Here is a 16,198-nt window from a genome sequence, read left to right as displayed (position 1 = left end):
TTTTTTGGGTCTAAAGATTTGTCTTTCATTTTCATCTCATTTTAGCCTGAATCATACTTTTGTTTCTGCTGTGAGGTCAATCCAATTGAGTCTTGGTAGACTGTCCTCTGTCTTTAAAAAAATGAACAAACTGGTATTAGGTCAAGTTTTGGTTCCAGCATGTTTATCTAAGCGACACTGAAATGATTTCTCAAAACAACCTAAGCTAAAGGTGACAGAGGGAGACTCAACTCTAGATACCTTTACGGTACAAGAGATCTTCCCAAAAACTAAAAGCAGAGGAGCCTGGGAATTAATTATGATTAAGTAGATTTATTGCACTTTTTATACTCTGTTTTTGGATCCTTTTCCTCTTTGTATGCTTGTATTTGTCACAAAAATGCAGCTATCACCACTCCTCAAGTTTACAATCCTGGAACAACTTCCTTGTATCACGATGACTAAAATGGATTCTGCTTAATCTATTTCAGATAATATTTGATCGACTTTTTCCAATCTAACTCAGTCCTGGTGGTAAGGATAAAAAGACTTGTTATATTTCTGAATAGACCGCGTCTCTTCTCCACAGAGGCTGTCTGGGTTGGCCTGACACTTATTACTGAATAAATTTAAAGTTAATGACTTAAGCTGGATTTACTCGTGCGGTGTCTGCTTAAGGTCGGCTACAGCGTCACCGCTGTAGGCTCAGCGTAGGTCTGCGGAGGCTCAACACGCACCTCTTCCATACCTGACGTCCACCTATGGTTACAGGGAAGTTCTGTCTTGTGATTGGTCAGTTTGTCATTACATGTTTCCGGATTTCTAGAGCTTCTCGTTAAATTTGTGCAGTAAACTGCAACACGACGCCTTAACTATGCTGAAACATGACAGCACATTTCACCAGGGTCAGCTACACCGGCCCTACCGTATGCAGATGTTGCACAACTATAAATCCAGCTTTATATTGGTGGACATGGGAAAAAAAAAACAGTCTGGGGCTCAAAGAAGCACTACTAAACAACCTCAGCGATGGCTAGTTCAGCCACCCTAATGCCAAAAATCTAGGGAAACACTGTAATTCCTCATAATTTCACAGGATAATTCCTCCCAGACTGCTCATCAAGCTCGTGCAAAGTTCACTACAGGTTCAGACACATTTGAGTCCCACATTGCAACACCAAAACCTACTGCATCCAACAGGAACACACTTTTCAATTCAGTCGGGAATTCCCCTGATAAAAGATCACTTCCAGGTAAAAGGAACATTTCAGAACACGGACTTTTTTCAGTCTACTTTATAAATAAGGCCCAACAAATTTAGTTGTTAATGGTGGAGAGCAGCAGCAGCCACTGTGCAGACTGAAACCACCTTGAACTTGTGAGGCTATCGGTATCCTTGCGTCCCTATGTCAGACGATGTCAGGATCAAGCGACTTCTTCTCTGGTTGAGGTGAGGTAGGGCAATGTTATCATTACTTGAGGTCACTGCACATCAGTGGCCTCTAAGTATAAAGAAGACGTAATCAGAGAGTGTAGGTCTAATCAGGAAAATATGCAAAAACCAGTAGACAATGCAAACTAAATCATTTTCAGCCTGTGAAACTTTTTAAACACGAGATAAACCCAAAAATGCTGATACAGACGTTCCACATCAGGTCACATTCCAGCTCGAGGTATTTGTCAACTTCCTATTAGTCATATGCCTGCTGGTGTGTTTCAACATGAGATAACTGTTGATTTCAGTGAAGGAAATTTCCTTATTGCAAAAGATTTTAGAATTTAAAAGTGCTGGTCCTCCTGACATGAAGTCATCTAGCAGTTTTATTACCTGTCAAATCCAAAGTTACAGAGATCTTTGGTGATGTTAAGCACCTAGAAACTAAGCAATTACTTCCTCAATTGCTGCTGTGCAATTATGTTAATTAGAATAAGTCAAAGCTACTTAGCGTCTAGGCACAACATGAGCCTGTCAGCATTAACACTATATAAGCTTGCTATACACTAAGATCAAATTTAATTCTTTTTCATCATAACCTCTTCAATGTAGACAAAAATAGTGCCTAAGGAGAAGTATTTGCTTTCTCTAAAATAATAAAAAACAAAAAATTACAGTACAAAACAAAATATATATAAATATATTTTTTCTGTTTTTTTTTTTTTTTTTTAGAGACAGTAAACCTGCCAAGCAAAGAAAATTTGCTCTTATTGGTTGGAGAAAATCCTTCAGTCTTTGTTCTCTGTCTCTGACAGGAAAAAAAACTAAGAAAAAAAACACTGCTTTGGCCTTGCTACAATGACAGATAAATGTAGTGATCAACTCCCAAGGGAGATTTAAACTGATTTTTATGTATGATGCAATTACAGGCTGCATAGACCTTTTTTAGTGTGCTTTTAAGCATATTCAGTTAAAACAAAAATCAAGACAACATGTGCTAGCCAGCTCGACATTAGCATCAGTAACAAACCACAACACTATGACCAGTAATTGCTGCCACTCCCTTTAAACAAACACATATAACATTGAATCTAAACCATGCACATTCCAGCAATGTTGAATGACATGCTCTGATTAAAGGATTTAAATTTAGACATAATTTTCCTCACAAGTAACTCAGAGGAGATTCCTACTGCAGCTTTTCAGCTGGTACCAGATTCACCTCTTGAGGCATTAGAGAGCGAGTTAGGACCCTGTCTGACACAGGAAATACAGACAGGACGTGTCTGTTTAAAATGTCTGTTTTCTGCCTGAGTAAAAGTGTGAGGTTTTGTTGAAGCCCTTCAAAAATGCTTGTGCTAACGGCTAGTTTGTGAGGCAAAATCATTTGTTTAATGTTGCAGTCGTGCATTTGGGATGTGAACATAGGTAAAGAGTGAAATTGCTTAATATTTCATTGTCATGTGACACCAACCATCCAAAAACCAATAAATTTGTCCAAAACCATTTTTTTTTCACAGTATTGCAGCTAATAGTGCAAAATGTGGTTGCCAGAGTGTAAACTAATACTGATAATAAAGCAAGACACGTTTCAAGTGACAAGAGTCACGCTCCCCATTCACTTCCAGAGCATCTTTTGTTCAAGTAAAATGTGGGTCAGCTATTTTGCTTTGCTTGTGTTTTGGTGGGAAACGGAAAAAAACTAAACCCTTCATGAGTCACCACAGGTGCCAATCAGTCAAACTGTGTTTATTCTAAATAACTAATCACACCTAATCACAGAAAAAGACAGGTGGTGTGTGCTGTTTAACTAATAAAAGAAATCTGCCTGCAGGCAAATTTTGCAACTATAATTACGGAGCAGAATGAGTCTATTTCTCGACAAATACACAAAGAAATTAATAAAAGCAAAAAATTTAAGAGTAAAAAATAATCAAAATGTTAATTTGAAACTGGGGTGAAATAATATTTTATACAAGTCTTGATTCTAACATGTCTTACAGCATCTAGTGTGACTGATTATATGAAAAAAAGGAACTCAAATACAAGCCCAAACAAAGCAGAAAGGTTACATGGAGAGTGACAAAAACACAATACTGGTGCAGGCCTGTTAGCTGTCAACTCACTGACCAGCTGCTAATAAGAACCGATACTTGGTCACTTGTTCAACTTTCTGACTTTTAGAGGAGTATATGGATACACCTGAATGTATGAATTATATTAATACTTTGTATATGGAAATAAAATGCTGTATAGCTTTAAGAACAAAACACAAACAGTGTGTTTGAGCTTTCAGATATCGGCTGTCTGGCATGTATAACCGGTGGAGGCAGTGAAGGATTTGAGAGGTTCAAGCCCCTGAGCGCCCTTCTGCCTTCAGTGCTTCCAGATTAATCTAACGCAGGAATGAGTTATTTGCCTCATGGATAAATGTCTGCACAGACATCGGGAAAGTTTATTTTTCTATTAATTCATCAGGAGAGAACTTACTTCTTCTCAACAACATTATATCTTGCTGTGACACTGAAACACAACCTTATGTTCACTCTGGTTAGACTGTGTTTAGGCTGCTGAAATATATCCTGTGACAAACCAGAGGAAGTGCAACTCATCCTGCCACCATTTCAACTGGAAATGCCCTGCTCAGTGTCACTGTTTGACACCGTGCAGACTTATTCAAGCTTTAGGAGAACACAACGGCTGCACAGCCAGATAGTAATGCCATGCAATAGCATCCAAGACAAAATCTAAACTAAACAGACCCAAAAAAAAAACGTATCCACTAGCGTACGTGTGTCTGCGAAAGTACACAAACATTTTGGCATGCGTGTGCCATTTAAAGTGAGTCCGTTGCAGGCCTGCCCCCTCTGATAAGCAGGTCTGGTACACTTTGTGGCTGTGTGATTGAGGTCCTCCAGGGAAGGCTGGCTGAAGTGGTGGTGGGGAGGGTTGCATTCTTGGCCATCTCATGAAAAAAGGGTGCAACCATGGGAGTAAGCCAAGAGGAGGGCTCAATTATGCATGGTTAAACAAAGCCCAAGGCTACCAGAGAGCAATGTCTCAGCAAACTCTGCCTCACTGTGGAGCTGTGGACTTCAGGAGGACTCCACACAGGGGCAAGAAGACAGCAAAAGAGGGGGAAAGGAAAAAAGAAAACAAAAAACAAACAGGAGACATGAGAACTGAGCTCCTGATAAATCATCAAATTGTGTTATGACAAGTGCAGGCACTTGGAAAGTAAATTTCTCAGAGGCCTTCAAAACATCGCTTAAAAGAAAACATTCCAATTCACAAGAGGTCAAACGATAGATTATGTAGTTTATGTTACCATTAAAACTATCTTGAGAGGCAGGTTGGCCTGCCAAGCTATCCACGACAACGTGCACACGGGATTGAAAATGACCTGTTCTCCAGTAAGCTCCAAAATAGTTCTTTTAAGAGGTGTGTGTGTTTTTGTCTAGAAGAAATTACTTTCTGACAATGCCTTCAGAGGAAATAATCCAGGTGATTTACAAATAAGTTTGACCAACAAATACCTAAAGTATCATTAAAACGACCAAAACAGCTTTTAACAAGGTCGGAAGCCTCTTTTCCACAGAAACCTCCACAACCTCAGCAACTGGACACTCAGCATCTGGCCCCTCTTTCTTCTGACACAATAAATCGGAAAGTATGTGGTTTTAGTTACATGTAAATTATAGGCAGTTCTTCCACAGCCAGAGGGGTCGAGGTGGAGGATCAGTATCCATGTATAGTACACATATGAATGGAACCTGGCTGAAAGGCTCTCTCCCGACATCTTTTCCTCTTGTTTCCCGAGGAAATGGGAGAGGAGGTCTGGAGTCAGGTGACAGTGGCATCCAGAAACACACACAGACACTCAAACACAATCCATACTGTACTTGGCTCTCAAAAACAGATTTAATTACAGCCTGAAAGATAAAATAATATCAGCATTTTATTTATTCGTTGGCTGGCTCCTGCTGCAGAAAGCTGCCCTAATGTTCTGCTGAGTGGACTTAAGCTGTTTTTGTAAGCAGCAGATGTTTTGATCCTGAACACAAGCTCTAAAAGCAAGCTGGTGATGCTAATGGTGGGTTTTTTTTAACAAAGGAAGCAGAAACAGACTTACAGAATAACTGATGCTGCCTGTAAGGATGATTACGTTGCAGACATCACACACAATATTTCACTTCCCTGCTTATCCCACTCAATTTCTTAAAAACAAACAAATGAAATCCCTGCAATTTATGTGGCTATGTGACTCATGCTAACTTCTAGGCCAGGAGTTTTATGCTGTGAGGTGTTTCTCCTCAGGAATTAAAGATAGTGTACTGAGATAGATAGCGAGATGAGGCTGACAGGTGTTTCCAGGTGAGTAAAAACCCTTTTGGCTAATTAACTCATGGAGGAAAACTGCGTATAAAGTGAGATGTTGTGTATAATATCAATAACAGAAGAAAGCAAAGATTTGCAAAACATTTAAAACATGTTTTTGTTTTTTTTTTTATCTGGGACAGGAGCAGGTTAACTTCAATAGTCCGGGGCCTCCTTTGTTTAATTTCATAATGCTGCAAGAGTTTTTAAAGTTTGACAGGTCTGGACTGCAGGGAGGCCAGTTCAGTTTTTTTATTTATTTTAACTACTGATCCATATTATAAGGCATGTAGGATGAGATGCAGCACTGTTTTGCTGTAATAAACAAAAACAAAGGCGTCATCTGGGTCTCATCTCATCAGAAGAAGTTGCTCTAAAACCTGTCAGCAATAATGCCATCTGCTTTAATGAACCTCCTTTCCCATTACTGTTGCTGGCTTTGAAGTGTGTGCTGATAACAAGCTGAATGGTCTGAACTCCTCTGCAACCAGAAGGACACGGTGTCCAAAGAAAGGATTTTACATTTTCTTTTATCAGTCTGACTGACTAATAACAACATTTATGTGCTATTGATTAGTTAAAGCTACATATCAACCACTCATATGATGATATTGAGAAAGTGTCAAATGAAAAGGAATGCAATAAATCAAAACACATATGGGTCTTGGTTATCAGGCCCAACATGGTTAATCTAAAAGGGTTAAAGCAAACAGCTAACTGATCATGTTTCATGACAGTGTGTTAACATTTTACACCTTAATTATAAGTCTCTACATTCAGAAAGCAGATAGTGAAGTCATAACTAGTCTCTGTGTCACTGGTCCTATACAAATAAAGTTGAAATGGATTGGAATAAGCTCAAAGCATTCAAGTGAACTATATAATTCTTGCATCTTTCATCCATCTTTAATCTCTAATGTTGAATCTATTACATATTAAAATATGTAGCTCACAACATTAACTACATTAAATAAGGAATATGTTGACATTTACCAACGATACAGCGTTAATTATCCATATTACTCACCGCAGGAGCAGCAGGTGAAGCAGTTTGTGTGATAGAGGTTCCCCATGGCCTGACAAGCCTGGCTGGCCCCGTACACACCCTTCCCACATTTGATGCAGATACCTGTTAGACACAATGGCTCAGTTATTTACTGTCATGTGTACACTCATCAGAAACCATCTTGTGCAGAGACTAAGCCAACGTTGAATAGTGTGTATTATTCAGCTACATTTGTGTTGCAGCATCCTGCCATATTTCCTGTTACACCATGAAAAACTGTCTTCTGATCAGCTTTGGAGACAAACAGCACACTGAAAGTCAGAGCTCAGTAATTGAGACTTTAATCAGATTATTTTTACCTCCGCTGAGGTGGAGTTTATGTCTTTGGCAGTGTGAGTTTGTCTGTCTGTCTCTTAGCAACATAACTCAAATAATTATGGAAGGATTTGGATACAATTTTCGGGAATTGTCAGAAATGGAATAAGGAAATGGTGATTATATTTGGGGGGTGATCTGGATTACTGCCTGGATCCAGGAAACTTTCAAAGGATTCTTTACTTTGGGGGAGTTTCTGACTCAAAGATAATAGCGGAGGTCTGCGCTCTCAGAGTTCTTCTAGTTAAATGTGCAGTTGTGCTGCACATCTAACTGAAAAAAAGAAACTGAAATAGTGAACGTAAATGTTGAATTAAAAGTAATATTTCATGAAGGTATTTTGATTCCAGTTGCACAAGCCCCACTTTTCTTATTTCCACACATTACATCATACATCATGAAGGTAGACTACTTCAGGGGAAGCTCAAGATTGTATGAAAAAGCATTGTGAGAAAACAAAGTAGATGTGAAGGGATTATCAGGAAGGGTGGACTCCACACCTTGTTACTGGGAAAAGTTTGGTTCCCCCCATTTCTATAAATAATAGTGGTTCTCTCTTACAATACGCAGACCATTAGATCAAACTGCAGCAATGCATCTCCATTTTAGAAATCTTTGAATAATCATCCAATAGTTTGCCAGGTTTCCCCCTCTTAAATTTTATAAATCAATACTGATAAAGGGACATTGATGTCCTTTAAAGTAGCTGTAGCCCCAACAATGTTTACCCAATAGCAGTGATTTGACAACCAAAGACAGAAAAGTGGAAACAATTGAATTTTAACAGGTCATGTCAATTAAAAACAGATGGTATTTGCTCTTTGTATGGACATTTTACATACATTACTGCACTACTGCAAGAAAAGTCTCATCTATCCATTGATATGTAACCAACTACACAAACTACTGCCATCTTTAGTTAAGGAACAAGAAAGCAGTAGCTCAAAAGACTTGACACACAACAGCAGCAACAGCAGGCTAACAATCTAAAATCTCTCACACGAGACAACCTCCACTGAGGTCACATTCCTCAGTGAGTGCAGGGTCAAAGCCTGGATGGGGTGAGTCTAGGGTCACAGTGCCCACAGGACATAAGATCGCACAAGATCTCAACAGGGTATATGCACACCAGCTCCCCTCCTCCTGCAGATAAATTATTACATTTGCTTATCTTTGAAATAACAACAATTCAAGACAGATTCAAAAGCATAATTTGCTGATAGCCAGCACTCACTGGTTACCTGAGGGAATTACTTCCCTTTCATGACAGCTCTAGTGAACCCTCTGGTGCTGCAATTACACATCAAGGACAAAAATACAGAGTAAAACATCCTTAGCGTTTAAATCACTGAGTAGTGGTTTTCACAAAGAGTGAATTTTCTAGTCATATAAACCTTTAATATGCTCCACCATTTGGTAGAGCATTTTTAAATGACTATTAAGAACCCATGGACGTAAGCCTGCTTCAGCTTTCTCTATCACTTGGTTCGGGGATGTTATGCCATTAGTTATTTAGGTTTTGATCATTTTACTTTTATCTTTATATTATCTCAACCATTTGTTTAAAAACAGTAATTCTTATCAATATTTTTATTGCTTTTTTCTTAGTGTAAATATATAGAGTTAAATGTGATGGGTTTATAGGTCATAGAATGTCGTATAACTCTAAACTACATTTACTAGTCAAACAAATTTGCCCAAATATTTGTCTTTAAAGTTTTAACAAAGGTAGAAAAATGAAACAGAGTCTGCTATAGAACTAAAAGGTGTGTTTTGAGACATACAGGACCAAGTTGTTTGTCCATCCTCCAAACCATCATTTACATTGCTACACTGGACACATTGTGGAAGCTTTAGCAAAGAAAACAACAAACCAAACAAAAAGCACTAACAAACAAATGCACTGACATTTTCTGTATGTGTTCAAAGCGCCATAAAAGCTGGTTGCCTTTATTTTTTCTTTCTTTATTTTTCATTTTGGCCAAATTTCAGGTGACAACTAACATCCTAGTAAAGTAGCTGCTAACAAAGCAAGCTAACAGCTAAGAAAAGCTAGCATTAGCTAACCTATTCATGCTCTCGCTTGTCTAGTTAGCGCTACTTATGGTTCCTAAAAAATTGTGACAAAATACCACACTCAGACTCTTAAATATTAATAAAGCAATGGGTTAAGAAAAGTCCAAGTTAACTTCTTTTGTATGTGCAAGTAGGAAACAGAGAGTGGGCTTATCTCAGTTTGTCTGACAGAGGTTTAAACAGAGGTGACAAGGATCTGTTTTGCAGTCACTGCACCATCTACCAAAAAGATTGATGGAAAATTATCAGTATTTCAAGTAGATTCAGGTGGACAGGTAGTCCTAGAGGTAGCAAAAGTCCCTGCAGCATGTACATCAAGCCTGAGGAAACAAAACTTAGATACTGTGTCTTAAAACTATCTGGGTACATGACTGCAAAGAGCATCTATGGATTTGTATGATGATCTTCCCTCGTTTAAATAGCAGAAATATACTGTCCTTAAATCATATATTAAATTTGTGTCTTTCTCCTTTCTGTTATGCATCAAGATATTTTACTGCCCTTTCCAGTCATTTGCAGTGATGATGAACATTGTCAAACGAATGGCTATCTAAACATAAAATAAAAATAAAACGTTTGGTCAGTATTACTTTACACTGTGAAAGAAGTGTTATATATTAATCTAAGGTCAGAATATGCCAGTTTCCCCTAAAATCTACATCACAAGACAAAAGAATACTAGTGTTCCTACATGTATATGTGGCAGCGTGTATTACAGATTTGTCCCATGCTGAAAATAATGCATATATGATACTAACTTACAACCATTTCCCAAAAGCACCAGGTTGTTATTTTAGACACGACACTGACATGTTTTGTGCTGCCATCAGATCAATGGTTTTCTATCTAACGAAACACAGTGGTGGAGATGCGACATTCGAATTTATCGCTATGTTTTTGTTTCACTCATGCACTGTGATTGGCTGGTGTCTAACATCTCACCGGCCAAAGGTTGGAAACCAAAACATTACAAATAACAAAAAGAAGAAACAATAAGTCTTTAAGGAAAATAGATCAGCACACACTTCAAGTCATCATATTAAGAAGGATTACTTCTGTAATAGTGTTAATGTTGTTTTCTTTGGGATTTGTCTTTTTTTTGTTTTCAGCTTAGCTCAGCTGACTCACTACACATCTGTCTGGATGTCAATAGGGAAAATCAATGATTCTCTGCATTACGTCAACAGCTAGTGGGTTCACATGATAGCAGAAATATGAGAATGGTGTGTCCATGTCAGTGAACATGTCATGTTTTAATCTGAGAGACAAGTGTGTCCCCAGACAGCAGATCTGTGTGTGTGCGCATGTGCTTTTAAGCAACAAAGCCATTTGTCGCCATGTATATCTGTGTCTGTTCCTTCCTTTAACTCCAGTTTCCCGCTGAACTCCTGCCACGACTCTTCAACTTTAACGTTGAACAACTGAACTAAAGCCAATTCACACAGTTTTATCGATTTACCGTCAGTCCTTGATTTGGTCTAGTTGCAGCTATGCTGCAGTCACTTTGGAAAAAATCCATGTGTTTGCAAGACTTTTGAGATAACATGTGTCAACTTGTAAACATCAACCATAAATGTGATTTATTTCCACACATGCTGTAAATCTTCCTGTGTCTCTGAAGTGAGGATGTGGTTATGGTTTTTACAGGACAGCAGGGAAATCTCTGAAGAACTCTGCGTTAAGTCATTCAAAACAGGATGCTGGATTTCTCATGTGCCCGTGTCATAACATGTTCATTTGGCAAGTACAGGATGCAGTATGTACATCATGGTTAAAAATAAAATGGCATCTCTTGATGCACATACATTCCTTTGCCTCTGAGCTGTAATGTCTGTGTTTTAGATTGCAGCCGTGTAGAAAGCATACAGCTCAACACTGGCTTGTAATTATGCTCATAAGAAGACGTTTTTTTAATCAAACTCAGATCTATTAGCTTGCTAATGAATTAAAAACAGGGGGGTGTAACATCAGTATTAGAAGGAGGGGATCCTTAAAACTGAATGAAGAGAAAATCTAAGGATATCTTCCCAGTGGTAGACTTTTCAATTATACAATATTATGAAAATCAATTAATTTAAAGCATCTCATAAACACAGATGACTTCAAGCCCTCTCCACCATCAACTAAAACAACAGCGAACGTGCTGTGAGTTGTAAGAAGGCTTGCACTGCCTGATTCATGAAACTTTAACTACCACTCTGACTTCTTAGAGCCCAAAGCCAGGGCTCTAAGTCGAGGGGGTAACTTCTGCAGCACAGAATCAGATCAGCATCAGATTTTAGGATTGTAGACCTCACTGAGTTGCATCTAAATACAATAAAATCTCTGCAAAAGATTCACTTGCTGCAAACAACTTATGTTCATAATGCTTGTAGCACAAAACAGTAAATGCAGTATAATCCTTTATTTGCTTAAAGAGAGAGGAACAGTGGAAAACAGATTAATCACAAAGGAAAAAGGACAAAGCTGTGAATCAGTAAAATGTAAAGAACTGTATAGCTTCCATAGAGTGACTGCCCTAGTGTGTTCTGGATTTCCCTGTAGCGCTTCACACATCAGTGAACAATGGGGTCTTTAATTTAAAGTTAAGACAAAAAAAACATACATATTTAGTGTTATCTCAGCTGCAGAGTGCATGCACAGTACAAGCAAAGTACATGGGAGCCTTCAGTGTAGCATACACAAAGTGTGCTGTTGTCCACAAGTCAGCATGAGTGTGACAGACATGTGCATGACTACTGCCATTATAATTCTGGGCAGGTGATCAGACTTGACCCCCACCAACTATGTCTGGCCCGCCAGCCAAGATCGTGTGCCAAGTGTCTGGTGTTGCCCGACACCCCACTGGCTGGTTAATGAAGGGCTTCGCGGGGGAGTAAGGGTGGGGTGGTCGTGGTGGTGGAGGGGAGGGACTGCAAAGGGGTGGAGTGGGGTGGGCCTCATTCTGCTGCTTCAATTGCAAGCTTCCATCAGGCCAGCTGTTGATTCACAGCTCCTTTGCCACCACAACAAACAGAGGCCACCTAAGGGCCAGCCGGCAGAGCGGGCAGTGTGGGACACTGGCAGGCATCGCTGGGCCCCCCAAAAGAAGCCCCAGCGATCAATTTCTGCACTGTCGCTACGGAAACAGAGCTGTCTCTATTGGGCTTGGAGTGAGGAGCATTGGACTGCATTCTTCTCTCTCCCTCTCTGTCCTCTCTCTCCATCTCTATCTATTACCACCTCCATTATCTCTCCAGCTCTTCTCCTGACCCCCCTCCTCATTTCTCCCTCCTGTCTTCCATCTTCCTTCTTTCACCTGCTTCTCTGGGACACATCAACAGCTGTCTCAGCCTCACTCTGAGCAAGTGTGCTGGCTATAAAACAAGCCACTGTTCTCTGTTTGCAGCCATTTGTCTGGCTGCTGATTCAAAGCGTAGACAACAACTTCCTCGGCAAATCACTGTTAGTGAATAGTGATCATTTCAGCCAAAATTAAAATATTTAAAAAATTTTAAACAGCTAGTTAAAGCAAGTCTTTAAACCTCAAATACTTTTAGTCTGAAAATACCTTTGAGAACCTGCAAAGGTAAATGTTTCAGTTTTGGTCACCCTTAAAATTATACTGATTCTCCAAGCTAACAGCATGCTTGACCACAATCCATACTGCATTTTCAAAAAACCCTGACCACACAGCTCCAAATGACCAAAGGGTGTGTGCTCTGCCAGAACAGAGGGTCCCATTCAGCGCCATGCCGTGCTCTGCAAATGTTAGCTCTGCCAAGACATTAGTACTGGCCTGCAAAAGCCTCCCTATCAGCCAGAGGGGGACCTATTAGTGGTGATGCAGAATTAGCAGGTTGCAAACAGACCTTGAAGAGATGGCAAGCCTTTAAAATCTCAACCTAGACAGAAAAACAGTGTTTGAACTAAATGAATTCCAGTTTTCAGTCTGTGTTGTGACACAGTTACACGTCACATTTCATGTTAGAGATTTTACTGCAATGGTTCCTCATGGAAAATGTGTTGTATTCATTGCATCAGAACATGTGTCTTGCACAAAGACTTCAAAAAGATGAAACTTTATAGGGAAACAGTGTCGGTCTGACTGACTGGGGCTCAGCAGATGAGATCAGATAATGAGAACAGCCTGTCTGAATCTCAGTCTAATGGCTACTTCAGCTTCCTTACACACACATATAACCTGATGAAAGTTGTTCAAATACAAAATAAATAAATAAACAAACAAATAAATAAATTCTCATGTGCTTAAAAAGTCAATCTACTAAAAGAAGAAAGATAAAACAAATAAAAATAGATGATGATGGATTATAAGCATTGGTCACAGTGAGTTACTGGCAAATGACAGGTTTATGTGAGCAAGGAAAAAAAACTTAAAAACAACCATAAGTAAAACCTACCAAAATATTCCTTTTTCATATGCATCTCTAACTCCTTTTCCAGCTCCAGGGTGAGCGCCTCCAGCCTTTTCTCTGCCTGGCTTGGCCCGCTCTCTCGGTTGGGGGTCACCTGGTAGGGTAACTTAAACCTCTGGCCCGATGAAGCCGTTTTTGAGGACACCCCATAACAAAATGACGACGGTGACCCAGCGGTTATGTCCACGGTCCCTCCTGTCTGGGCTAGCTGCTGCTGCTGGGGTTCAGGCACCGCATGGAGATGAATGCGATTTTGGGTCCCATTAGAGTCCCCAAAGTCCTGCTGCAGCAGAGTGTCTTCATGTAAACTACTCCCGAGCATGGACGACCTGGGAGAAGGTAGCTGTAGATCGGGATAGGTGCTCATAGACCCCCTGGAGCTACGAGAACTTCTGGAGCTGTGACTAGAGATGCTGGATCGTGGGCTGACCACGCAGTTTGCCGTGGTCCCCGGTCTTGCGCTCCCATCTTGGCTGCAGATGCTCGAGCGAGGGCTCGCCAGCGGCACTGCGTGTAGGATTGCCCCCTCCAGATCAGGGTTTACCACGGGCCCGTACCGTGAATCTGAGTAACTGGATCTCGGGCTGGTGGTGAAGGAGTACTGGCTTGCCGTGCTGGACCTGGGGCTGGTGTGCCTCTGGTCGTAGCCCATGCTGATGCCGCTGGTGCGGTTGCTGCTGGGCTTGCTGCAACAGTCGCAGCTGTTGAGGCTGGCCCTGGGACTGGAGTGCTTACTCGTGTCGCTGGCGGTGCTTGCATAGCTGGATCGGGGACTGAGGACACTGTTACCTTCACAGTGAACTAAACTAGATCTGGGGCTTGTATACCTGTCTTGACCCGGTACCACCAAACTAGTGCGCGGGCTGCTGATGCTCGACCGCGGACTGGCATGCTTGCTCTGCTCTTGAGAGGACAGAGAGGATGCCAGGCTGGAGCGGGGACTGGCGGCGTTGTACCTCCCGTCGTGACTGCTAGTAATGCAGACACTGTTGCACCTGTTGCCGGGCAAAGGCACCGGTTTGTTGAGTGGTACGCCGTCAAAGGTGGAGCCGGTGCTGTACCTGTGGCCCTGCACCTCCAGAGAGTATCTCCTGTGCCTCTCGGAGGTGCCACTGTAACACGGCAAAGCCACTTCGGATTTGGTGCAAAAGCTCTCCTCATTATACCCCGCGTCTCTCTGAGGGGCACAGAAATCCACAGGAACGGTCCGGTTGCAGTTCACCGGGCGCACTGGAGCCGCGTTGTACACTTTATTCCCAGACGTGAAATTCTCCACTGTGTGATGCTGCTGGTGAAGAACAGAGGTACCATTCATCGGCTTAGTTTTGTGCTCTGCTACAGCCGGAGCAGAAAAGTCTAAATCGGGGTTTATCACCAAGTCTCTCCTCGCATTGTACATCCCGTCTTTATAAGCATCATACAAGGAGAGGTCCTCCATCAATGTAGCGGCCCGGAGTCCCAGGTCTTCCTGATAGTGCTCCATGTTGCGCTCCCGAGGCGAGAAACAAGTTGAGAGTGCGCTGCGCTGCGCTCCGCGAGCCAAACTAGCAAGCACCGCGGAGCACTAATTGCATTTCACATGGAAATCAAAACAAAACGCCGCCGTGCAGCCGTCGCTCATTTACACAAAACCGCCAACGTATCCACAAACCCCCGCCGCGAGCTGCATCGTCTGCTTCTGGTTTCCTCACTTCGCCGAAAAAACACACTCTTTCTCACAGTTTCAGCCAACGGGGATACGTTTGTCAACTTCAGTTTTTGTTAAGTTGAAAGGTCTTTACAGTCAATGGCGCGCTGCGCGGAGGAATTTCTCCTTGTTGGTTTTTCCTCTAAATTTCTCTTACGGCAGCTTTACAAGAATTTAGAGTAGGCGGGATAATCGCATATACATTCTATATAATTTTCAAATCGGCCAGAGTTTCCAAAGTGCGCGAAAAATTCAAATAAAACACCATTTTAGGACGGGAACTCTTTTGTGTGAAAGGAATGCGGGGAGGAAGACAGGATGCGCTGCGCCCCTGTGGAATGTGGTTAATGCTGCAGAGAAACAATGATTGCGACCAACTCAGCAAGGGGCTGCCGGCTCCGAAGAGAATAGTTTAGAGGGAAGGGGACGTCTGCATTCATCCCAGGCGAACTAAAACACCTCACAAAACATGCCTCACCTGGCCCAACTCCTTCTACAGCAGCAATAGGCTGCAGTCAACTGGTATAGGAGGGCAAAAGCACTTAAAAGTCGACTTTATCCAGACTTTTTCTTTTTTGTCTAAAATGCAAACATAATCCCAGGATTGAACTAAAAGCCCAATGAATGCCGAATAAATTTGCTTATAATTGGCTGTATAACGAACTTTTATAGGCTAGTATAAACTACAAATTAACTGCATGCTAAGTGCATGAAGCGACTTAAAAGTTGAATGATGTTAGAAATCCGAGGAAAAATAGCCTGTTATAATGACTGAGCTCATTTGGCATCTTACTGGTCATAGTTATAAAGAAGCTACCAAATTTTAATCTACATAAAACTACGCAGCA

The 16,198-nt window shown here is 41.1% G+C and overlaps 1 protein-coding gene across 1 annotated transcript in view; it reads right to left on the bottom strand.

The window, feature by feature from the left end:
• Positions 1–15,649, bottom strand: part of LOC121643486 (WT1 interacting protein) — a 32,265-nt gene extending 16,616 nt beyond the window's left edge. Inside the window, exons 1-2 of the mRNA XM_041990934.1 lie at positions 13,649–15,649; positions 6,819–6,920 (exon numbers count right to left, since the gene is read on the bottom strand). Of these exons, the coding sequence (XP_041846868.1) occupies positions 6,819–6,920; positions 13,649–15,146 (1,600 nt within the window). The 5' untranslated portion in view covers positions 15,147–15,649. The remainder of the gene's footprint in view (positions 1–6,818; positions 6,921–13,648) is intronic.
• Positions 15,650–16,198: the final 549 nt, after the last annotated feature.

This window comes from Melanotaenia boesemani, chromosome 1, assembly GCF_017639745.1.
Source record: "Melanotaenia boesemani isolate fMelBoe1 chromosome 1, fMelBoe1.pri, whole genome shotgun sequence".
In the NCBI taxonomy this organism is placed as follows: Eukaryota; Metazoa; Chordata; class Actinopteri; order Atheriniformes; family Melanotaeniidae; genus Melanotaenia; species Melanotaenia boesemani.
The sequence above is the reverse complement of the archived record's forward strand: the minus strand, read 5'-3'. Positions and strand labels throughout refer to the sequence as shown.